We start from the raw sequence: 25,276 nt of genomic DNA on the forward strand, positions 1-25,276 counted from the left end.
CACAAAAAACAAAGTTCCTTTTTTATATGTTATAGTATAAATTTTTAAATTTTGCCTCCTTTGGGTGATGAGGTTGAACTCCTTGCCCGTGCTTCCATTGGCTCATGAGGTTGAATTCCTTGCTTCTCAAACATCATTATTGGGTGTTACTTTGTTTTCGCGCAGATACAAAATTGTTAGAATTTGAAATACCCGCTGAGGAATTGTTTGGATTGGTTTATTTGAGCATATCTATTTCCATAAGCATTTCGAGACAGCATGGGAGAGCTTATGACATGTCCTTAAGCTGTTTTTTGCTTATTTTATAAGCTAACAATGCTTATGAAAACAGTTTTTATTTTATCTTTTATTGTAGGAATAGTTAATACAAAAACTTAAGTTGTATTAGAGGAAAGAGGAGAAGAGAAACAAGAGGCATACTTAGAGAATAAAGAAGCAAAGCCAATTACTTGCGCGCCAAGTTAACTCACATGCATTTCATTTGTAATTTCATTTTACATTTCATTTGCATGTAGTTAGTTACAACATCACGGCTTCTATAAAAGCTGCACTTGTAACCGTTTTTCGGATCAATGAATCAATACAATTCTCTTTCTCTATTTTCTTCTTTGTTAAGAGCTTCAAGCTTTTCCATGGCTGCTTCCATGGTGTTTTTCATTCTAAGATGGTATCGAGCAAGTGAATCTTGCTGCGCTTCCGCATGATATAGATAGAACGTTGTTCGGTTCACCTTTTCTCTTTCTTCGCATTTCATTGCGTTTCTTGATTACTCTGTTTCTTCGAATCTTTTTGATTCTTTGTGATTCTTCGTTTGTGATTGAATCTTTGGTTCAACAATGGTGAGAAATAACAATAACAATAATCGGGATCAAGCTCTTGATCCTTACTACGTTCATCCTTCGAGAAAATTCTTCAACGGTTACGGTTACGCCTCAACTAACCGGTGAAAACTATCACTCTTGGTCTATGAAGATGCGAAGAGCTCTTGCGATGAAGAACAAATTCAAATTTGTTGATGGATCCATACCAATACCGAAGAAGATGATTTGTTATACGCAGCTTGGGAAAGGTGCAACAATCTAGTTCATACTTGGATAATCAATTCTATTTCGCCTTCAATTGCTCAAAGTGTAGTGTTTATTGAGAATGCTGTTGATATGTGGAATGATCTCAAGGATAGATTCATGAGAGGTGATAGAATTAGGGTTGCACAATTGCAAGAAGAAATTGCAAATGCGAAACAAGGAACTAAGAAAGTTACCGAGTTTTTCACCGATTTGAGAGGTTTGTGGGAAGAGTTGGATCGAGTTCGGGCCTATGCCACGGTGTACTTGTCCAATTCAATGTACTTGTTTTGCTATGAGAAATAACAAAGTTTTTCGAGCGAGAGGATAGAATCATCAAGTTTCGATGGGATTGAATGATGATTATCGAGTGTAACTACACAAGTGTTGTTAATGGATCCTTTACCTCAAATCAACGTAGTTTTCTCTATGGTGTTGCGGCAAGAAAGGAAGATGCAATATAATGTTGTTGCTACTCCTATAGATGATACAGCCTCTGGTCTTGTGAATGCTATGGATGGCCGAGAGACAATTTGGGAGAGGTAGAGGATATTCTCCTCAAGGAAGAGGAAGAGGAAATTCCGAGTGTGTAGTTTTTGCAATAGAACTAATCACACCGTGGAAACATGTTACAAGAAGCATGGTTATCCTCCCAATTGGGGAAGAGGAGGAGGAAATACTTTTGCCAATGCTAATTTTGTCAAGGTGAAGAAAGCGAGTCTAAAGGGAATGCTTCCACCGTGAAAAATGAAGAAGGTGGAATGATGCCGACCAAAGACCGGTATCAAAGTCCGATTGCTTTGCTAGAGAGAAGCAATACCGAAGCCAAAGGCTCTGCAAATTTGATGAAGGCAAGCAGCTCAACTATGAATGCCGCAGTAAATTCTTTACCGGTAATGCTAGTTGTAAATTTGATGACACTAGCCGGATTGTTGACACGGGAGCAACACATCACACTTGTCATGATTGGAACTGGTTTATTAGTTACTATGAAATTAACCCTATAAAAGTAACTTTACCAAATAAGAGTGTTGTGGAGGCATGTTACAAAGGAAATGTGAAGTTGTACGATACTTTGCATATTCATGATGTATTATACTTACCACGGTTCTTTGTGAATCCGATATGTCTGTCTCAAAGTTGTGCAAAGAGCAAGATTGTGTTACGAATTTTGAGGCTAATCAGTGTATTATACGGGACAAGAAGGATATGAAGAGGATTGGTTTGGCTGAAGAAGTGGATGGACTCTATTACTTGAAGGCTAAGAAAGAAAAACAAAGAGTAGCCAAAATTTCAAGTATTTACGTTTTGCATAATAAAGAAAGTAGTTCAGTCCCTTCGGAGTTTTATGGCATCTTAGACTTGGGCATCTATCTCATGATAGAATGCAATGTATGAATAAAAAGTATAGTTACATTTCAACTAGTTCTCATGTAGCTTGTGATGTCCGTCAATTGTCTAGACAAAAAAAATTGCCTTACTCTATCGGTCAAAATAATGCACGGCATGTGTTTGATCTTGTGCATGTTGATATTTGGGGTCCTTTTTCAACTGAATGTATACATGGTTTTAGATATTTTTTAACCATTTTGGATGATCATAGTAGACATGTGTGGGTTGCTATGTTGAAATCTAAATCGAAGCTTCATCAAAGGTTAAGAGTTTTGTGTCTATGATAGACAATCGGTTTGAAAAGAAAGTTAAGACCATTAGAAGTGACAATGGACCGAGTTCTTGTTGAAAGAATACTATGCGAGAGAAAGGGATATTACACCAAATAAGTTGTGTTTACACACCTCAACAAAATGGAAGAGTGGAAAGGAGGCATCAACACATATTGAACCTCGGCGAGCTTTTGATGTTTCGGTCCAAATTGCCAAAGAAGTTTTGGTCATATGTTGTCCGCATGCGGTGTATCTCTTGAATAGAATACCAACCAAACTTTTACAAAATAGGTCATCTTATGAACTTTTGTATAAACATGTTCCCTGATCTGAGTCATCTTAAAGTGTTTGGGTGTCTCGGCTATGCTTCCACACTACCCGTTAATAGGCACAAGTTTGACCCTAGAGCAAAGAAATGTGCATTTTACTGGGTTATAAGTCGGGCATGAAAGGTTATATTCTCGTTGATGTCCATAACACCGAGATCCCTGGTTTCTAGAAATGTGAAGTTCTTTGATTTAGAATTTCCCTTTCATTCTCTATCATTGAATCCTCTTCCACATAATCACATTTACATAGACGGCGGTTGTGACTTGTACGCTAAGGCACCTTGTCACCAATGAACTTCCGATTCTGCAGACACTTCATTTGTTGAAGATGTCGGTGATAATAATGGGGTTTCGATGAAGTTGAGCACTTAAACAATGATGTTGAAGATGTTCAACCTTCATCTATTAGAAGGTCACAAAGAATTAGCAAGCCTCCATCTTACTTGCAAGACTATGTTTGTCAATCTAATCATTACCCCATGACAAACTATGTGTGTTATTCTCGGCTTGCACCCCATCATCAAAGTTATGTTTTCTCTATTACACATGATGTAGAACCCACTACTTATCATCAAGCATGTAAAGATTCCAAATGGTTAGTAGCTATGCGTAATGAAATAGAGGCTCTCAATGCTAATCATACTTGGAAATTTGTTGATTTACCTCCAAATGCTGTTGCTATTGGAAGTAAATGGGTATATAAGATTAAGAGACATGCAGATGGGAGTGTTGAAAGGTACAAAAGCCAGGCTTGTGGCACGGGGTTATACACAAACCGAAGGTTTGGACTATTTTGAAACATTTTCTCCTGTTGCCAAGATGTCAACTATCGGGGTGCTTCGGCTCTAGCATCAATTCATGGCCGGCATCTCCATCAATTGGATGTTAATAATGCTTTTCTACATGGAGATTTGAATGAGGCGGTATACATGAGAGTGCCACAAGGAGTTGATGCTCCTAAATCAGTCGGAGTTTGTAAACTCCTCAAATCATTGTATGGTCTAAAGCAAGCTAGCAGGCAATGGTTTGAGAAGCTCACTCAATTCCTTCATGCACAAGGTTTTGTTCAAGCGACTTCGATCATACCTTATTCATTAAAACCACTTGCTTCCTCTTTTACCGCACTTTTAGTGTATGTAGATGACATTATTCTTGCTGGCACATCTCTCACCGAGTTTGATACATTAAAGCTTGCTCTTCATAATACTTTTAAGATTAAAAATCTAGGGCGGCTTAAATTTTTCTTGGGCTTGAAGTAGCTCGTTCCTCCAAAGGTATTACTTTGTGCCAAAGGAAGTATTGTTTGGAGCTCTTAGAGGATGCAAAGCTTACAAATTGTAAACCCGCAAGCACTCCTCTTGATCCAAATACTAGATTACACCAAGATGGAGGTTCTCTTCATCCCGATGTGTTTGCCTATAGAAGGTTAGTGGGCGGATTGTTGTATCTCACTACCACCGTGCACGACATTGCATATGCTACACAACAATTGAGTCGGTTTATGGCTTCTCCCACTACTCTTCATTATCAAGCTGCACTTAGGGTTCTTAGATACCTCAAAAGATCTCCGGGCGTGGCTTGTTATTTTCCCAATCATCTGATCTTCACTGTTAGGGTTCGGTGATGCCGATTGGGGGGTTGCCTAGATAGCGAGAAAATCTATTTCGGTTATTGCTTCTTCATTGGTAGATCTTTGGTCTCTTGGAAATCAAAGAAGCAAAGCACTGTCTCATGTTCCTCTCGAAGCGGAAATATAGAGCTTTGGCCTCTGCAACTCGCGAATTGCAATGGCTGTGTTTTCTTTTGCATGATTTGCAGCGGTCTCCCTCTCGTTTGCTCGTACTTTACCGTGACAATCAAAGCGCTTTGCACATTTCAGCCAACCCAAGTGTTTCATGAACGTACCAAACACTTGGATATTGATTGTCACCTTGTACGAGAGAAGTTGCAAGCAGGTGTTATGAGATTGCTCCCTGTTTCTTCCCAAAATCAAACTGCAGATGTTTTTACAAAGGCTTCGGGACCACGCCGGTTCTATGAATGCATCAACAAGCTAGGCATGCTTGACATTTATCAACCTCCATCTTGTGGGGGTATTAGAGGAAAGAGGAGAAGAGAAACGAGAGGCATACTTAGAGAATAAAGAAGCAAAGCCAATTACTTGCGCGCCAAGTTAACTCACATGCATTTCATTTGTAATTTCATTTTACATTTCATTTGCATGTAGTTAGTTACAATCTCACAGCTTCTATAAAAGCTGCACTTGTAACCGTTTTTCAGATCAATGAATCAATACAATTCTCTTTCTCTATTTTCTTCTTTGTTAAGAGCTTCAAGCTTTTCCATGGCTGCTTCCATGGTGTTTTTCATTCTAAGAAGTTGTTTATCAAAACATATAGTTTACGAGATTATTTGCCCGATATATAGGGAAGGAATATAACAAAGGAGATTCAAGGTATGCTGCAAGGGAAGGGATGCAGCGACAGTAACTGTTGAAGGACTAACAACAGTTTTGGAGAGTCCAGCTAGTCTTCTAGCCGTGTAAGTTAAACTCTTAAGTTAGTTAATTCGGATCCAAGCATGCAAAACAAAAATATCCTAATGACATGATGCTGCAACTGGCGAATTTATGTTTTGTATTTCATTTTTAATATCACTGTTTGTGTTTCTAACTAGTATTGTGAAGCTGTGCACGTACAGGAATACATTGGTCAAGAAAATCTACATTTGTTACGATTTATAATTTGTTGTTATGTCTGTGTTGTTTATATTTTTAGTTGTACTTTGTAATTGGTGTATGCAATACTAGGCAATTTAATTTTTATCTTCTTTGATTTATTATTTCTAACCTCATTGTTTGTGTTTTCTAAATGTATGACAGATATGCAATAGCTACTGGGAAATCATACAGCTACACACTTCAATTTGCCGTTTCATTGGGTCAGCTATATGGAACTGTTGCATATTATATAACAGCAATTTTGGAAGGCGATAATTTTTCTACAAATTCATTTCACTACTATGCATACTACATTGGAGCAAATTTCTCTTGGATTGTAATCCCCTCAATCATCTCCATTCGCTGCTGGAGGAAGATATACGCTGCATTTCAAGTTCAAAGCCAGACAAAAAAGACTAAAGTTCGTTGATGCAGATTTTTCAGGTTATCATTAGTTTTGATGATCCTCAAACAAAGAATAAAGATGACTAGGATGGTTGAGATAAGATGGAATGTTGTTAAGAATTGTGTCATTTTGAATCTTATTAAATTTACATAATTTGAAAAGAGCAATTTAAACGTTTAATTTTAAGTCATTCTTATGGATTTTGATAGAATACATTTAGTAATATCACGCTTTTACACATTCTTTACATTGGTTGTCGTTGGTTTGAAACCAATCCGTCAACACATTGCATAGCAAACGTACATACGTTTCTCCCAAAAGAACAATGTTGTGTTGTATTCGAACGTCATCTATTGTGACAATTGCAGCTATGTGGCATGCGCGAGGTTTGATTATTTGCTTTGCTCTATAATTAGTGTTGAATTAAGTTTGTAATATGCAAATGAGTTCAGTCATAATGAACTAAGTATCGCTTTTAAAGGTTGACAATTTTTCTAGAAGGGTTCAACATGGCAATGACAGCATCTACAATACATTACTCTAAGCATGAGAAATAATAATATTTCTAGGCATCTAAAGCACAACATTGTTATCAATACTGCTTGATAATTTACACATTCGAAGTTCCCACTCTTTGAGTTATAATCGAATGATAACTAGGTCCAATATATGTGCATATGAGCACGGATACCCCATAGTCACGAGATTCTACATTTATATATAGTCAAATATACCATTTTTTTTTTCACAAAAAAAAAATATACCATTTTTTTTTTGTTTTACTCCTTGAAAAATTTAGTCGTTTTGAAACTGTCCTTATAATAATGTAGAATATTTAATTTTATATCCTCTCAAAAGAAGGACAAAAAAAAATTTAGAGATCAAGTTTAATATAAACAAATTTGGCGAGCACCAAATAAAACACCAAACCAAAATAAAAGTGTGTAATATTTGAATAGAATAAATACACTTTTTTTTACAAAGACTAAAAACAAAAACAAAAAATCTATACACACAAAAACGTAGTTATGTTTTTAAGGGTCTTGTTAACGAATGTCCCAGGGCACTCTTTAAGCATTCCAAATGCATTGATTACAAAAAAATTTAAAAAAAAAGTTACCTTTTAAAGGTCTTAAAGAGTGCCCCGGTCACACTCGTTAATATTTCCCTTATATTATTAACACAAGGTCTAATTTATATGAATTCTTATATAGGTTGGAATGAAAATGATCCAAGTGCTTCCTCAAGTTGCAATGGGAGTGATTCGATAGAATTGCTAATTTTCTATGATTTAACGATTATGTTGTTGTTTTTTCAAGATCTTATGCAAACAGTACTTAATCTATTGTTTCCTTTTGTTATTTTCTTTTTGCTTTAATCGAGAGCAACTTGATTTGTTCCCTCCCTCTATTTCATGTGTTCTTTAGTTGCCCATATATATAGACACAGATCATTCTATTTGAATAAAGAAAAATAACTAACATGAGAAGTTAAGATTACCTAGCAATTGATTTACACAAATTGACATAAACTATGAGTTCAACTTCTAAGAGGCATTGGATATAGGCGCCGTCTCCAGTACGCGACCATCATGGGTCTCGTATGGTACATGACTGCCATTTTTAATTTTTTTTTTGTGCAAAATGAATTGTAGCCACTGGATGTTAATGAATGGCTGTGATGTAAATGTTATGTGGCCTACTAATATGTGAATATTTGAACATTAATACTGAGTTTTTAAAAATACAATGAAATGTGGAATAGCTTTAATAAAGGGTATTTTTGACATTGTCTCAATAAATCTAAAGAACCCAACAACGGTTTAGGAGCATTTTAATGGAATTTGATTTGTTGTTTAAATATGCTAATACATTATAATGGAGATTGATATTTTTTATCAAACCTCTCTAAAATTAAGTTTAACTTTATCTTTCTGTCAAAAAAAAAGTTTAATTTTATCTTTATTCATTTACTAGTAAAAGATGTGTTGGTCTTAGTCACGTTACATTTTGATAATTATTTAAAAAATTATTAAATTGTTAATATTGTCAAATGTTTACGGATATTAATTAAAAAATTTAAGTACTATTGTTACGTTTCGTTAAATATTATTCTCTTGTGTATACAAAAATTTGTTAAATAGTTGAATCGAGCTAGTTTTTGATTATATTTGCTTAGACATGTGAAAACAAATCTTTATATGCACCAGCGAAAAGACGGGCACGTGAGTGCCCGTTTTTCCGCTCTTTTCATTGCGCTAGCGTTTAAAAATTATGAACGTTGTTTTTTATGAAATTTTAATTTTGATTAATAGTAAAAATATAAATGTTTTTTTGCTTTCAAATTATAACAAATCAAACAAATAAAAGCCACAACTAGCTCGATTCAACTATTTAACAAATTTTTGTATATACAAGAGAAAAATATTTATGCGACCAAGACCAACACGTCTATTACTAGTAAACGAATAAAGATAAAATGAAATTTAATTATCAAACTCCATTATAATGTCCTCCCTCCATTCCTTTTTAAGTGTCTTTTTATGGTGAATTTTTTGTTCCTATTTATCTGTCTTTTGGTATTTTAAGGATACGATTTGGAAATTATACCCTTTGTTAACTACTCTTGTTTTTTTCAATAAAACTAATTAATGCTATCTATTTGGAAAACTAAAGTTTGTTTTTTTTTTTTTTGAAGAGGAAAAGTTTGTTTGTTTTTTAAACAAAGGTTGTTTATTTTTTTGAACAAAGTTTATTTCTTGTTATCTTCAAATTTAAACAAAATTTTGTTACAAACAATGATTCTTAAGAAGAGTTAAAATTTTATAAATAAGATGAGTAACAATTGCTAAAAATTTCAAGTGCAAAGTAAAAAAAATAAAGACTCCATGAATCTTCAAAAGGAAGAAAGAGTGGAAGACTCATTGGAATTCGATGAGAGGTGACGAAGGAGAAATATTTGAAGACTCATTTAACAAGATAAAAACAAGAACAAGAAGACAATGAAGAAGAAGTTGAAATAATTTTTATATTGACTTAAAAAAAATAAAAGATGTGCACAATGTTTAAAAAATTGAAAATTGTTTGATACGAGAGAGAGTGCGCAAAAAAAATGGAATTTGTTGGGAAAAAAGATAATAACTGAAAATTATTTTTTACGAGAGAAAAATAACATATTAAATTTATTGGAAAGATAAAATGTGTGCAAAAAAATATAAATTTATTGATAGATTAAAATGAGGATATAATAAGAAAAAAATGTGTAAAAATACACATCACTAATTTGGTGTTAATTTTCTAAAAAGACACTTAAAAAAGAAACGGAAGGAGTATTAACAATTGTAACCAACGAACCAAATTCCATTAAAATGCTTATAAACCGTTTGCTGGGTTCTTTAGTTTTAAGGAGACAATGCCAAAAATACCCTTTATTAAATTAATCAACTTTTCATTGTATTTTAAAAAACTCAGTATTAATGTTTAAATATTTACACATTAGTGGGCCACATAACATTTACATCACAGCCATTCATTAACATCCAGTGGCTGCAATTCACTTTGCACAAAAAAAAAAAATTGCAGTCATGTACCATACAAGACCCATTAAGCTTGCGTACGGGAGATGGAGCCTTGGATATATAATTGTTTACAATATGATTATGAGCTGCTGCTGCTGCTGAATTATTCTAAAGCTTAAAGAAGAAAGAAAAGGGCACTAAAAAAGCCCCACATCAACAGAAACAAATCTTATGATAGTGTTTATAATGCACAATGAGACTTTATTCAATATATTAGAATAGAGGTTTATAAATTGATTATTTCTTTGATTAAACAATTGGTAAACCTTGATTATTTTTCTTTGATTAAACAATTGGTAAACCTCATCTTCTAATCTTTTTAATGTTTCTATTAATGGGACTTGATTATTTTTCTTTGATTAAACAATTGGTAAACCTCATCTTCTAATCTTTTTAATGTTTCTATTAATGGGACACTAATCAAAACAATTTCCCTAAGCAGTTTATAGAGTCTTTATTAAATATGTTCCCCTTTTTTTGGGAGAGCTTATGTCCCTAAGCTGTTTTTAGCTTATTTTATAAGCTCTCAAAAACAATTTCTATTTATTGGCTTTTTTAAAATTGAAATGTTTAAAAATGTTCTCCTTGACGAATTTATTTGCCTCATCTTCTAATCTTTTTAGTGTTTCTATTAATGGGACACTAATCAAAACAATTTCCCTAAGCAGTTTATAGAGTCTTTATTAAATATGTTCCCCTTTTTTTGGGAGAGCTTATGTCCCTAAGCTGTTTTTAGCTTATTTTATAAGCTCTCAAAAACAATTTCTATTTATTGGCTTTTTTTAAATTGAAATGTTTAAAAAATGTTCTCCTTGACGAATTTATTTGCTCTCAAAAACAGCTTATGAAAATAGTTTGACTTTATTTTTTCTTTTATTTTAGAAATAGTTTATACATTACCACTTAATTAAGTTGTTTATCAAAACAGATAGTTTATGAGAATTTTTCCTGATATAATAGGGAAGGAATATAGCAAAGGAGATTCAAGGTATGCAGCAAGGGATGCGACGATAGTAACCATTGAAGGACTAACAGCAGTTTTGGAGGGTCCAGCAAGGGATCCGAATATTTCTTCATAATTTGAAAAATGGGCGATAGTTTAATAAGAACCTAATAGAAAATTGTTCTTCTCTCATACAAACTTATCAAAATACCTGTCACGTGACTTAAGCCACATTCGTCTTATACCAACATGAGTTAACTTGCGTTCGATAATAACCAAACGTGAGTTAACAGGAAAGAAAAAAACAAATTTCCCACTAGACTTAAGTCCCACTGCTAGCTTTGCGGCAAAATTCTTGTTTTGTTTCTTTGCAAATTGAAACTGAAATTGAAATGAAATGCAGTAACATTATTTGGTTTGTGTATGAAACAAAACAAGGAATTTTTGCATGGGATTGATTGGATTCAGAAAAGATAGCGTGTCAGTCACAATGAAAGGTACTAGTAGCTATATTAGTATATGTTTCATTTTCAATTTTCAATAGTCATATTCAACACTACTAATCATCAATTATTATCAATCACAGAAAAATACTTATTTGATCACAAATACAAATAAAAAGTGGTTACACACACACATATAAATTAATAAAATTAAAAGAGAAAATAATTGAATGATGTGACTAAATTTATTCTCATTTATTTTTCTCCATTCGTGTGAGTGTGCCCAAGTATTTTTCATTTGTATTTGTGTCTATGCAAGGCTTTTTCCAATCACGCATTGCTTTTACACTTGGGAATGGTATTGGGTCGTCGTTGTTGTCTCTTCATTAATACCTCTAGGTATTCTTAAAAAGAAAACACCTCTAGCTAGGTTCATTCTCACTTCATGCACCATTTTAATTACTTGGACATAGGGCAATCAAATTTGTAATAATAATAAATTAATACTAGTAGTTTTCCATTTGTGTTACTGATATTAATTCCGTTCTTAATTTTTTGAATAAATAAATTATAATTATATAGATTGTAGCAGCGAAACTTAAGTCCCGTGGGAATTTTTTCCCAACGGCGTTAACTCACGTTGGTTATTACCGAACGTTACTTAACTCACGTTGATACAAGGTGAACGTGACTTAAGTAATGTTTAGGGTATTTTGATCGGTTTGTATGTGAGTGAACAATTTTGTATGCGAGATGAGCAATTTTCAACATAATAACCCCAAATCTGGATCCTAAATTGATACTTTATTTCATGTTTCATGTTATAAGGAATTATATGTTGCAATGATGGGAGAAGAAGAGAAGCCAAAAATAAAAATGGGGCAACGGCTTTGAGGTTGAAAATTCAATTTAATAATAAGGGCATTTTAGGTTTTTGGGGTGTAACCGGATGATTAATGGGTGTAACTAGAAATGATATTCTAACTGGTAGTGTTACTAATGGTAGCAATATTCTTTTTTCAACACTCTTTCAAACACTCATTTTGTTATTGGTATAAATCAAGGTGAGTTTCACACTTTTAAAATTGGTTCCACTTAAAGGTAATGAGACATACATTAATTTCATCCCATGAAAAAGTGAATGTTAGCGAAAGTGTTTAAAAAAGAGTGATTGCATCGTCTATTTTTTGTGATGTCCCCATCGTCTATTTTTTAGTTGTGCTTCGTATTTGGTATATTCAATACTAGCTAATTTATGTTTTATTTTCTTTGATTTAGTTGTACTTCTTATAATTTTACGTCATTCTTATAGATTTGGATTGAATACATTTAGTAATCTCATTCTTTCACACATTCTACACATTGGTTGTCATTGGATTAAAACCAATAGGTCAAAATATTGCATAGTAAGCGTACACACATTTCTCCCAATAGAACCATGTTGTATTGTATTGTATTGACTAGATTCGAATGTACATCTATTGTGACAATTGCAGAGGAGTGTTCGCGGAGCACTTTAGTTCGACTTTGAGTTTAAAAATCAACAAAACCACAACAAAAAATAGCATGTGGTCCGGTTTGACTCGGTTGACTTTTAAAATAAAATTCAAATCAAACCAAACCAATGCGGTTTGGGTTGAATGATCGATTGGTGTAATTTTTTTGAGACAATACAATTTTTTGTTTTCAATATTAAATTTGAGTTAAAAAGATATAACACAACACATTTTAAGCAATGTTTTCGACAATGTTTAAAATTTCATCCAACATTACAATTTTATTTTCACAAAACAATATAGACGAAATTAAAAACGTGGACAAAAAAGTAATCATATTATGTAAGAAATGTAAAAGAGTAAGATTTATCATTCAATAAAATTTCAAGTAGTACATTAATACATTTTTGAAATAAAAAGTAATGAAAAACTTAACAAGAAAAAAAATATGTCATTTTATAAAAGTTTCAATTGAGTTTATATGAGTATCGGTTTAAGTGACACAGGTTCAATTAGCGTTTTTCTTATGTTGCGGTTTGATTTAGTTCGGTTGATAAAGTAAAAACCACAATCCGAACCAAACCTGCGGTTGAGTAAAAAAGTGATTCGAACACATCTAAAACAAATGCGGTGTTTTGCGATTTCGGTTTAAATTGGTTCGGTTTGCGGTTTTCAATTGGATTGGTTTGGTTTTGAACACCCTTAATTGCAACTATGCGGCATGGGGAAGGTTTGATTATTTGCTTTACTTTATAAATTAGTGCTGGATTAATTTTGTAAAGCAAACGAGTTCAATCATAATGAACTAAATATTACCGCATCCGTTTCAAAATACATGTCGCATTTTTGCAATGTACACTATTTATATGACTTACTTTGACCCTACTTTTAATTAATATATAATCACAAATGTTAGCGTGTAAGATGTTGTTCGATTTGTCTCGACAAATATTTTTAAAATATTAAAATTTTTATAATTTTTTACTTAGTCAAAGTTGTGCGTTGGCATTCGTAAACTAGTTAACTACGACATATATTTTAAAACGGAGTAAATACTTTTAAAGGTTGACGATTTCTAGAAGGGTTGAACATGGCAATGCAAAATAAATTACTCTAAGTAATGAAAAGTAAATTTTCTAGGCATTGCTAAAGCACAACATTTTTTTTTGAAGAGGCTAAAATGAAATATATTACCACATCAAAAAAGCCTTCCAAGCACAATGGTTACTTAATAATTTACACATTTGAAGTTCCCACTCTTTTGAGTTATTATTGAATGATAAGTAAGTCTAAGATGTTATCGTGAAATTAGATCATTGGTAGGAACAATGCATGGTTCAAACCCCGACCAAAAAAAAAAATCCAAAATATGTGCATATGAGCATGGATACCCGAAAGTTATGAGATTCTACATTTATATATATGTGCGTATGAACATGGCTACCCTAAAGTTACGAGATTCTACATTTATATATGGTCAACACATATTTGATGGTTGAATCAAGACACCTTGAATTTAGACATAATAATCAAAAGGGGAATTAGTCACTTTAGTCCCCGAATGGGGAACGATTCGTCAATTTAGTCCCCGAATGCGTATAAATTGCAAAATAGTCCCCGAATATAGACTTTGTTAGTCAATTTAGTCCCCGAATGCGACTCCGTTAGTCAATTTAGTCCCCGAATGTAGACTTCGTTAGTCACTTTAGTCCCCGAAATTGACCATGCGAGGACCGTTTTGCATATTATCTGCATTCGTGACTAAATTGACGAATCGTTCCCCATTCGAGACTAAAGTGACTAATTTCCCTAATCAAAATCTACGTATTCTCAGTGAAGAGAAATGATATTTGTACAACCATTTTTGTACAACTTTTGTTAGGTCCGGTCCTGAGGGGGTGCTAACAGCTCAACATAGTTGGGCCTCCCTCGGCCATGGGCCTCAAAAAAAAAAATTAATACCCACTAGTACTATTGTCCTCCAATTTTTTTGATACCCCCAGCCATTTTCTCGTCCCCTTGTTTTAGCCTTTTAGGTGGGGGTTCCTCATGTATACGGTAGTCATTTTAACCTTTGGGTGTACCGCATATATACGGCACCTTATATTTATCTTTTAAAAAATATAAATAGAACATTGCTCTTTTAAAAAAAATACGTTTTGATTTTATCACCGACCTCTTTTCATTCCCTGTGAGCCGAGCCTCCGAATTCTTAGGGACGGCCACGACTTTTGTACAACTTTCTCTCTCATACTCACATTATCTTCTTTTTCTCTCTCTTCCTTTTTCTCTCTCCATTGTTTTTGACCAACGAAAAGAGAGAACAAAAAAGTTGTCTCAAAAATTGTATCAAAATAGTTATTCAAATATCATTACTCTTTTGTAAATTGTTCAATTTTATCGGATAGCCACGATATATTGACTGCTTGAATGCACATTGTCAATTATGTGTGTGTATAATCAAAGTCATTGGCGATGCATTTCTGCCTTTTTTACAGGTGATTTATGTTTGTTTTCTTTAGCACGTCTTTTCATTTCCTTCTAATAAATAAAGAGGATCCAGCCAGTTTATATTCTACCAAATTTACATAATAATATATCTAGCACGTTTTGTTATACCAATATATGAATTGAGGTTGCCACGTCCAAATATATTTAACTTTCGAAACCGAGTTCCCAAGAGCTTTAAACACAGGATCGATGATGGTATTGGACTAAGCGCAAATGTACAAGTGAGTTTGAATATCATATCTTCAACTAAAATTTTACTACCTCCGTTCTTTTTAAATTGTCACTTTTTGATATTTTACACATACCAAGACAATTAATAAATGTTACTACTTTTGATACAATTGTTTTTACTTTTACTATAATGACCTTATTAATTTAATATTTTATTTCATATGTTTCTCTCTCGCAATAAATATCTAAGGGTAATATTGATATTGCAACATTTAATGTTGCATTGAACTTTGAAAGTGACGGTTAAATAAGAACAAAAATTTTCTCTAAAAGTGACAATTAAAAAGGAACGGAGGGAGTAATACATTAGTTAAATGTATCATTTTATGTATATGTTGTTCAACATCCAAGAGACTCCTAACTTACACCTACCACCAACAGATTATTCACTAATTAGTACATTGAAAATTTATGGAGGTGTGTTATACGAACAACCATTTATACGACAATTTATGGGACAATCATAACTTTATAAAGAAAACTAGTTATTCACACGAAAATCAAAACAATAGAGAGATAAAAGAAAAACATAATGTGAATATAAGAGATAAAGTTGTTACAAAAATTATCATAAAATATCATATCTCAAATTTGTGCTTACTTGAATAGTGCCAACGTAGTTGTGCTAGGCTTGAAACATATATTTAAATGTGAATTTCCTAGGACCAGCCTAGCATTTTGAATTAGTGGTACTAAACTATAGCTTGGTTGTTCAACAAAAGACAAAAAACAAAAGTATAATATGATTCTCTCAAAAAAAATTATAATATGATGTCAATGTCAACCTTAGGAGCTTATCCAATTGCTATATATATGCAACATAATTAACTATGCTAATGAAGTAGGAACATAGTTGCATAGACTTATTCACCAAAAAAAAAAAAAATAGTTGCATAGACTTGTTAAATTTTGATCTACCAATTAAGCTTCAAAATGTATAATGGTGCACAAATTTCGGACATTAATGGTCCACCAACTGGAAAATGGACAACAGGTTTATTTGGTTGCTGTGAAGAGCCAGGAAATTGTAAGCTTTTTTATTTATTTATTTATAGACATTCACACACACATATATGATTCAGTAGCTTCCCTATATGTTAACCTAAGTCAAATTCTTGTTAGCATTTCTATTATTTTCAAACTTAGTCGGTAGGTCAAATTGATAAAGATTCAATTTAGATCCTTTAAGATCGATCTTGAGTTTTATGTGAACAAGTTCGTCGATAGATAATATGTAAGTATATTTGTCCGTATAATCTGAGTATTGAGACTTTTTGCGACTATAATGAGCTTCTGAAACTCAATTGTCTAAACTTTTTTATAAGTTTGTGAAACTTCGACATACATCAAGTACTTGTTCTTAGTAAAGATGGACTTTATATTTTCTTTCTCTAACTTTCTTTACTAATTTAACTTTGAGATATTTATACTATATCTTATTACTAATTTTTATCTTTTTTCTCCTTTATGAACACTATGATCAGGTTGTTTTACTTTTTGCTGTCCACGTTTCACCTTTGGTCGGAATGTTGAGATCATAGACCAAGGAAGAACATGTGAGTAGAGTAAAATTTAATATTTTAATATTCTAAATTCCATATATATTTATTACTATTATGCTTAAAAATATTTTTATTACTAACTTTTTCATAAAAATGGGTGAAATTATTTCAGCTGCTACGCAAGCTCGGTTGATATTTTGTTTGCTAGGCTGTGCTGGGCTTTCAAGCGTATATTCATACAGATTTAGAAGTGGATTAAGAACTCTCTTCAATTTACCAGAAGAACCATGCATTGATTTTTGTGTTCACTATTGTTGTACTATTTGTGCTATTTGCCAAGAGTATAGAGAACTCAAAAATCGTGGACTCGACCCCTCAAAAGGTAAATATAATTTAAGGTTTAAATATGTTTTTCGTTTTGCAACTATATTATTATTATTATTATTATTATTATTATTATTTTTTTATTTTTTTTTTAAAAAAAAATTTTGTAAAAATTTTTTTTGTATTTAGTGTTTTCAAGCACACCCCATTTTGTTTTTGGTTTTTTTTTTGTTTCAATCATTGAATATTTTAGTTGTATTGAAACTGTCCCTATAATACATAAGAATATTTTATTTCATAGTCTCTCAAAACAAGGACTAAAAATAATATTACCAATTTTAATAAGATCAATCAATTTTGGCAAGGAGCAGAACAAAGCGCCAAACAAAAAGAAAAATGTGAAATATTTGAAAAATCCTAAATATTTTTGCAAGGACTAAGAAAAAAAATATTTTGGGAACTAAAGACATATTTAAATCTATAATTAATCTCCATCTACACACAACAACATTGTAGATATGTTTATATTATTAACAAAAGTTCCAATTACATTATATGAATATAGGTTGGAAAGCAAATAATGAGGGGAAAATGAAAACTATCCAAGTGCCTCCTCAAGTTGCAATGGGAATGACTCGCTAGAATTGCTCATTTTGCTATGATTTAAAGATTATGTTGTTGTTTTTCAAGATTTTATTACAATGAGTGTGCTTAATTTGTTGTTTCCCTTTGTTATTTTCTTTTGTTGTAATTGAGAGCAACTAGCTTTGTTTTCTAGTTCATGTGTTCTTTGTTTATTTCGTTGTGTATTACTTATTTTTCTTTTTTGTTTGGTTTGTTTGTAATATCACATGTTTAATGATCTCTCACTACTACAAAATTGGGAAAATATAGCGCCTCATAAATAGCGCTTTTAACACTAAAGCGCTATAAACTAAAACACGGAGGTCTTAGCTAGCGCTTTTTTGAAAAAGCGTTATCTATCATTTTAAGTATATATAGCGCTTTGTATTGAAAACGTCAAGATAGGTTAAATAAAAATAATAGTTATTTAAATAAAAAACATGATTAATCGTATATGGCGCTTTTTATAAAAAGCGTTATATATAAATCAACCTTAAATAGCACTTATAGGTTAAAAAAAGCGCTAGTGTATGCTTGAGAAAGATAGCACTTATAGGTTAAAAAAGCGCCACTTTATAAAGTGATTTAATGTACATTAACTAACAGTCCCCTGTTCGATCCCCGCATAGCATATTTCAAATATTTTTTGAATTTTTATGAAAAATGGATTGCAGTAACAAAGCACACCTTTTTTTAATTTTTTTTTGGTACAAACCTTTTTTTAATTCTTTTATCATATATATATATATGTAACAAACTAAATCCAAACTGTTCAAAAAAACAAATCCAAACTTTTTCCCAAAAAACAAATCCAAACTAAAGAAACAAATCAAATGTCCTGGTCCCACTAAATCCTACTTTTCCTAAATCATATCGTCAAAAAAAAATTGGCTTCAAGTTCTCACAATTTTTCGTTTAATTGGGAAACTGAATCAACTATCTAATAGGGATGGATAGCTATAGTTATTATACTATAAAAATTAAAATTAATATCAAAGGAACAACAAGATGAGTTAGTTACCTAGTATTATGTAAATTGGATCTATTGGGATTTATATAAAGCACTCTTATAAATAAAACCAAAGACATGTTACTTGGCTATTAAAACACGTAGAAGAAAAAGAAGAGAAACAAGAGGAAAATATGCTTTGGTCGGTGTCGAGAAAATCAGCCGTTGGTTTCAATTCATTCTAGATTTTAACAGTGAGTAATCACACCCTTTAACCCTTCCATGATATGATGATTTTGAAAAGAATTACAATTTATTTGAATGATTTATTTGATGAAAACTTAACCCTGTTAATTAGTGAATTTTATGAAATTCAATTATTTAGTTTTTCCGAATTGCCGATGTTCTCTCGATTGATGATGGATTTTAAGGATTTTTATACATATATGTTACGTAAATAACGATTGCTGTTTTACATGAAAGCTTATTGATTTTTAACTTGATTTTAGAAAGGATACCGAATAACCTATTTTACTATACATTCATTTTGATTCATGAAGTTAATTGTTTAGAGTTTTGATCGGTGGATATACTCTTTCATAATTAATGGACCGTGAGCCGCTTATATATAACAATGCTTAAAAACATATGATGTTTGAATATGGTTAATGGCCTTTTTATTTGATTAAGGAGTTTATCCCACTTTTAGAGTGGTCTTATATATATGTGGAAGTCAATTAATTGTATATATACACACTTACGGCCACCATATGAATAATAATGAAGATACATCATTATTAAGCTAATAAGTTCACGTACGTAGTATATCATAGTGATGATTGTTATACTATATTTTAATTTCCAACATGATTTACCGAGATGATTGCTATAATGATAATTATGTCTGCTAGTTGTAAATGTGTTTGAGATGAGCTATACGCTCCACATGGATGAGTCTTGTACTCCATAGTTACTTACCCAGATGAGTATATATAAATTTATATATTGATGTATATGAAAACAGTGTGTGTGTGTGTGTGTCTATATATATATATATATATATATATATATATATATATATATATATATATATATATATATATATATATATATATATATATATATATATATATATGATTAGTTGTATGTAATCTAAGTTTCCATTTATATTTTGTAGAGTTCTACGGGTATTTCGCTCTGCAAGGGACGCTCAAATATCAAAGAATAAATTTAAAAACATATCATGGGTCCAAGTATAGGTTTAGTAATATAACATAACAACCTTAAAAAATTAGTGTATGAATAATATAAATAATTTGATTGATACAAACTTATTTTATTTTTTGTATTGTCCTCGCCAAGAAAATGGTATAGATTGCGGGTACTTTGTGATGAGGTTTATGAAAGAGATTCTCATTTCAAAACTAAACGAGATTCCAAAGCCGGTATGTTATTTTTATATTAAAGTATAATATTTGTATATAATGAAGTTTATTAAGTAACATGGTTATTTTTTGTTATAATATATGCAGTACATTGATGATTTCAAGTGTGTGACATACTCAAAAGATAAACTAAGAGAAATCCAACAAGAATGGTGTCATTTCATGCTCAAATTAAAAGTTTTATGATATTTTTATGATAAGGTGGGTTTCATGTTTCTCAATATATTTGGTAGAAGTGGTAGTTGTTTTAATTTATAATCTTGCTTTAATTTGTACTTATGATCAGTAGTACTTTGAATTTATCTTTAATATAATATAGTGTTATTGCTTAATGGTGTTTTCGGTATATATTCGAAGTGGAGGATTCAAGTGGAGGAGAGTGAACGAAATTTGGAAATGAATGATGATTTGCACTGCTTGTTTTGGATAAAAATGTTGAGAAGATCAAGAAGATAGATGAAGACCGCATGATACCATAGAAGATTTTGATCTTTATGTTAACTAATTAGTTGCAACTCCTAGTGATATCTATGTGACCATATTATATGTGTACATTTCGACTTTTATGCTATATATACATACATTTTTTATGATATAGTTAAGTTTTATTTGATAAATAATAGTCCCAATTATAATGTGCCAAAATTATATATATTTCCCTTTAAATTTTTGACTTTATATATATTTTACTTTAAATTGATAAAAAAATGCTATCTCGCAAAGGAAAAAAATGACAAAAAAATAATAAAATAAATGCTTCTCCTAGCGCTTTATAAAGCGTTATCTAAACATAATGTTACATAGCGCTTTTAAAAAAAACGCTGTCTTTAAACCTGTCTTAGATGACGTTTTTTAAAGCGCTATCTACGATTAAAACTTTATAAATTAATAATGTCGGGACCGGAGAAATTTATTAATTTAGAGAGTTACTAATTTATCGATAAATTAATAATTATTAATTTAAAGAATTTTTAAGTAATTATATTGTACATACCAAACAAAAAGGCAAATTAGTCTATGCCTCTTAGAATTATGTTGCAGCGAACCTTGGGACTCAACGTAAATTAGTAACTACTATGTTCATATGCATTGGAAATCAATAATGACTTTTGAAGTACAGTAAATGTAAACAAGAGGAACAAATGTGTTCAATGTATTATTAATATTTTTTTCGGTTTCTACGAATTATTAATTTATGATTTTCTTGGGACCGAAAATTATAAAGGGATCTCCCGAAAAATTATTATCTTATTATTTTATCGAGTTTTTCAATTTTTTACATTGGCCCAAGTCGGGACCGAACAAATTTATTATTTTAGAGAGTTTATTGATTTACCGAAGTATTAAATTAAAGGGTTTCTACCGTAAGGAGACCATTTGCTAGCGCTTTTTGACATAAAGCGCTATATAAACCATGCTTTAGCTAGCGCTTTATACGAAAAAGCGCTATATTACTTTTACCGGCGCCATTTACGGTAGCGCTTCAAAAGCGCTATGTAAAGCTAAAAAGAAAATACGAGGAGAGAATATCAATGAAGAGAAATCATTTTGATGATGATCAATGAAGAGGTGTTCTTTTGTACGAGTACACTCTTCCGTTGAGAGAAAACTCAAATAATTTTTCTATCGATGATAAATGTGAATGTCATAAATGATAAAAGATATTTTATATTGAGGTGGTTACAACTATATATACTATTATATGACTAATACTAACTTGCAACTAACTTATATCTAATAGTCCCTTACAAGTTGGAAGATGTTCTCAACACTTCCAACTTGGGATAACCAATACAAAAGAAAATACGAGGAGAGATGCCGAAACACATCGTCTCAAAACATAGTCATCAAGCGAGTGCTTATCCAATTAGAAGAAACCACAACTCATGGTTGAACCGCTTTAAGGAAGAAGCAACAAATCAATGCTTAACCACCATCCGACAGAGCTATCATCAACAAAGCTAATTAAAGCACAACACTTAACCACCAAGAAGAAACCATATGTCAAGTTTAACCACTTGGCGAAAGCACAAGAACAACACTTAACCATCCATGACAGAAGCACAACAACAAGGATTAACCATTATGGACGAAGCTCAACACAAGAGTCAAAGTCATCATAGGCTAATAAGAAAGACAAAAGAAAATCATTGAATGTTGGTTTGCTGCAAGCCCGGCCTTGGGGGTGCGCAAGCAACTCGACCATGCCGGGCCTCCAAAATCTATGGGCCTCAAAAAAAAAAAATTAAGTCTAATACCCACACCCCACTTAAATAAAAAATATACATGTTATTTCTTTTTCTTTTTGGGTACACGTTTGAGTTTTTTCTATACTCTAATTCTTCTTTTTGGACATAAATTTGATTCTATCACACCATCCCCAATTTGTATAATCACTTAATCGATCAATTTAAAAAGTTATTCCATTAAATGAATCACAACAATCATTTCTTTTTCACATAAACCATTCATTTTCCCCTTTCCCACAATGGAGGAGTGACAAATCTAAACGACATCGTTAGAACCAAAACATCAATGATTCCATGGCATTTATGGAAAGGGACAAAACGACAATTCAACATCAAAGAACCAAAATGACATATTCCATAGAACATGTCTTCCAAACAGAACAACAAGTAAGGAAGCTTCATAAAATGGACAAACTCAAGGACATGAAAGTTCCATGTAGAGCTCATAAAAGAAGGGAACCAAGTATTGAAATTAATCGACTAGTACGGTTATGCATTCACAAAACTACCGATGTAAAAACGAAGCAAGCAATGCTTCAATGTTATACCCTAATTTTGGACCTAAAAATACTAACTTCATTCTTTTCTTACATTTCAAGACATTTGATTTGTCTCCGATCAATTACATCTCTCTCTTGTGTTTTATTTCATTGTTATTTACAAAATTCACATAAAAGGGCATTTTAGTCATTTCCTATGTTAAAATTTCTTTCAATCTTTGAAAAATTGTTTGAGTCCTTTCAAATAGTTTGAATAAGTTTCTATTTCAATTCCATGTCAAAATCCATTTTCAAAAATTGCATTTGAAGTCATTTTGAGTCGGCTTTAGCCCCTAGGGGCATTTTAGTCTTTTCATGTGTTAAAACCCCGTTTAAATTCTAAAAATTGTCTCGAGTCTTTTAATTCGTTTGTATAAGCTTTTGCTTCAATTCTCTGTTAAAAATCATTTTAAAATTGCATCTCGAGTCATTTTTAGTCGTTTTAGTCCCCTGGGGCATTTTGGTCATTTCACATAAAATTTCGACTCGCTTTGTTGCTTTTAATCGTCTCGCTTTACGTTAATTTTCAATTTACTTTTTCAATTCAATTTTAGTTCTAATTTTCATTTTGGTCCTTGTACTTTTGTTATTTGCATTTTAATCCCTTTTTAAGTTTGTTAAAGTCAAAGTCGAGGTTTGTTACAAGTCAAGTGCCACATGGCATTGCATCATTGGTCCAAGCATTCCCACATCACCTATAAATAAGTCAAGGTCATGGTCAAATAGGAAAAACTAATCATTTTTTTCCACCAATTATTTTCAATCTTTTTTTACAAAAAAAATACAAAAAAAAATCACAAAAAACCAATTTATTTTTTTCCCTTCTTTCTCTAACCGTAACAAAACTCCTCCACCCTAACCAACTTAAACCACCACTTCAACCACCACAAACCACCACTCCACCACCATAACCAACTCACTCCACCACCATAACTAATTCCTTCAACCTCCATCACCACCATAACAACCTTCAACCCCCAAAAAACCTCCATAACCACCATAGCTAAAAGCTTTAACAATTTTTCCATACCTTAAGCCACAACCTCAAATTCGTTCACCTCTAAGACTTGTGCACAATCTCATACGGCTGGAATCGAAGCCATTCATACACTTGCACAGCAACAATCAATTCGAAAACACACAGGAACAAATTCAAATCAAGCTCGAAGAAGAAGAAAAGGGAACTGAACCGTAAGAGAAGGAAAGATGGCGTGAATTCAGCAAACGAAGTCAAGCCTCAAGCGTTTTTGGAACTCGAAGCCGGATTGGAGCAGCAAGAGTCGAAGCTTTCTTTCTTTCAGAAGCTAAATCTCCAAGTCCTAACGGATTCAACGAGGTAAGCTTTTACTTGCGTTCTATCTTTGTAGATCTGAAACTGTGCGTGGATCTTTGTTAATTTTTGAGGTTGAATTCGTATAGAGGACGAAAAGAGCTTCAATTTGATATATAGTTTGTTGAAAACCGAGCAGTTTGGCAACTCCGACGTGGTGGCGCCGCCGCCGACCACCGCGTCGGAAAACTCATACTCACCGGAGAAGAAGGTGGTGGGGACTGCTGTTTGTTTTGGAAAATGAAACGTGTGAGGTTAGGAGGGAGGGTAACGTGAACCTGTGTGAAGAACAACAAGCTAAAATCATCTTTTATACCTTTTCCAATTTTATTTTATTTTTTTTCTTAACCCATATCCATAACCCATGACCCAAACCGATCCATACCCATGACCCAGCCCTTCTTCTCATGTTCGGGCTTGGGCCCTCATGAGTTGTGGATTTCGTTTCTGGGAATTTACTGGCTGTTCGTATACTGCAAACTGATTTTTACACCTCTGCTTGTGTTCAAAACCTCTTGAAAATTTCACAAAATTTCTAATAAGTTTCTTGTATCTTTTGATGAATTTTGGTGTATCTTGCATGTTAAATCTTGATCACAACATGTGAAAAATATTTTGATTCTTGATTAAGTGCTTTGTGTCAATTTTAGTTCAAATCTTGATGAAAATTTCTAAAGGTTTTTTGTGAAGTTGTGGTGATCAATTTTTGGCATTTGATACTTGCTTGTGGAATGTAGTTACCTATTGGAACTTGCTTCAAAAATATATGTGTTCATGTTTTGTTAATTTGTGCACTTTTTGTTATGTTTCTTGTGAAAATTGTGATGTGATTTTATTCTTGAATTTTGATGCGTAAATGTGACCTTGAATATGTAATCTTTGGAGTGAGCTTGCCTATTAAATGTGGTGTATGATTGCTGTCTTGGTATAG

At 32.3% G+C, this 25,276-nt stretch overlaps 1 protein-coding gene across 1 annotated transcript; it reads left to right on the forward strand.

The window, feature by feature from the left end:
* The first annotated feature begins 16,220 nt into the window (after positions 1 to 16,220).
* On the forward strand, positions 16,221 to 18,006 carry LOC146918312 (cell number regulator 9-like). Its single transcript, XM_085719959.1, has 4 exons — positions 16,221 to 16,410; positions 16,868 to 16,939; positions 17,058 to 17,267; positions 17,775 to 18,006. The coding sequence occupies exons 1-4, from the start codon at positions 16,317 to 16,319 to the stop codon at positions 17,849 to 17,851; spliced, it is 453 nt and encodes a 150-aa protein (XP_085576085.1). The 5' UTR covers positions 16,221 to 16,316; the 3' UTR covers positions 17,852 to 18,006.
* The last annotated feature ends 7,270 nt before the right edge of the window (positions 18,007 to 25,276 follow it).

Source organism: Medicago sativa, chromosome 6 (genome assembly GCF_051527215.1).
Source record: "Medicago sativa cultivar Bolivia chromosome 6, Bolivia_mono, whole genome shotgun sequence".
In the NCBI taxonomy this organism is placed as follows: Eukaryota; Viridiplantae; Streptophyta; class Magnoliopsida; order Fabales; family Fabaceae; genus Medicago; species Medicago sativa.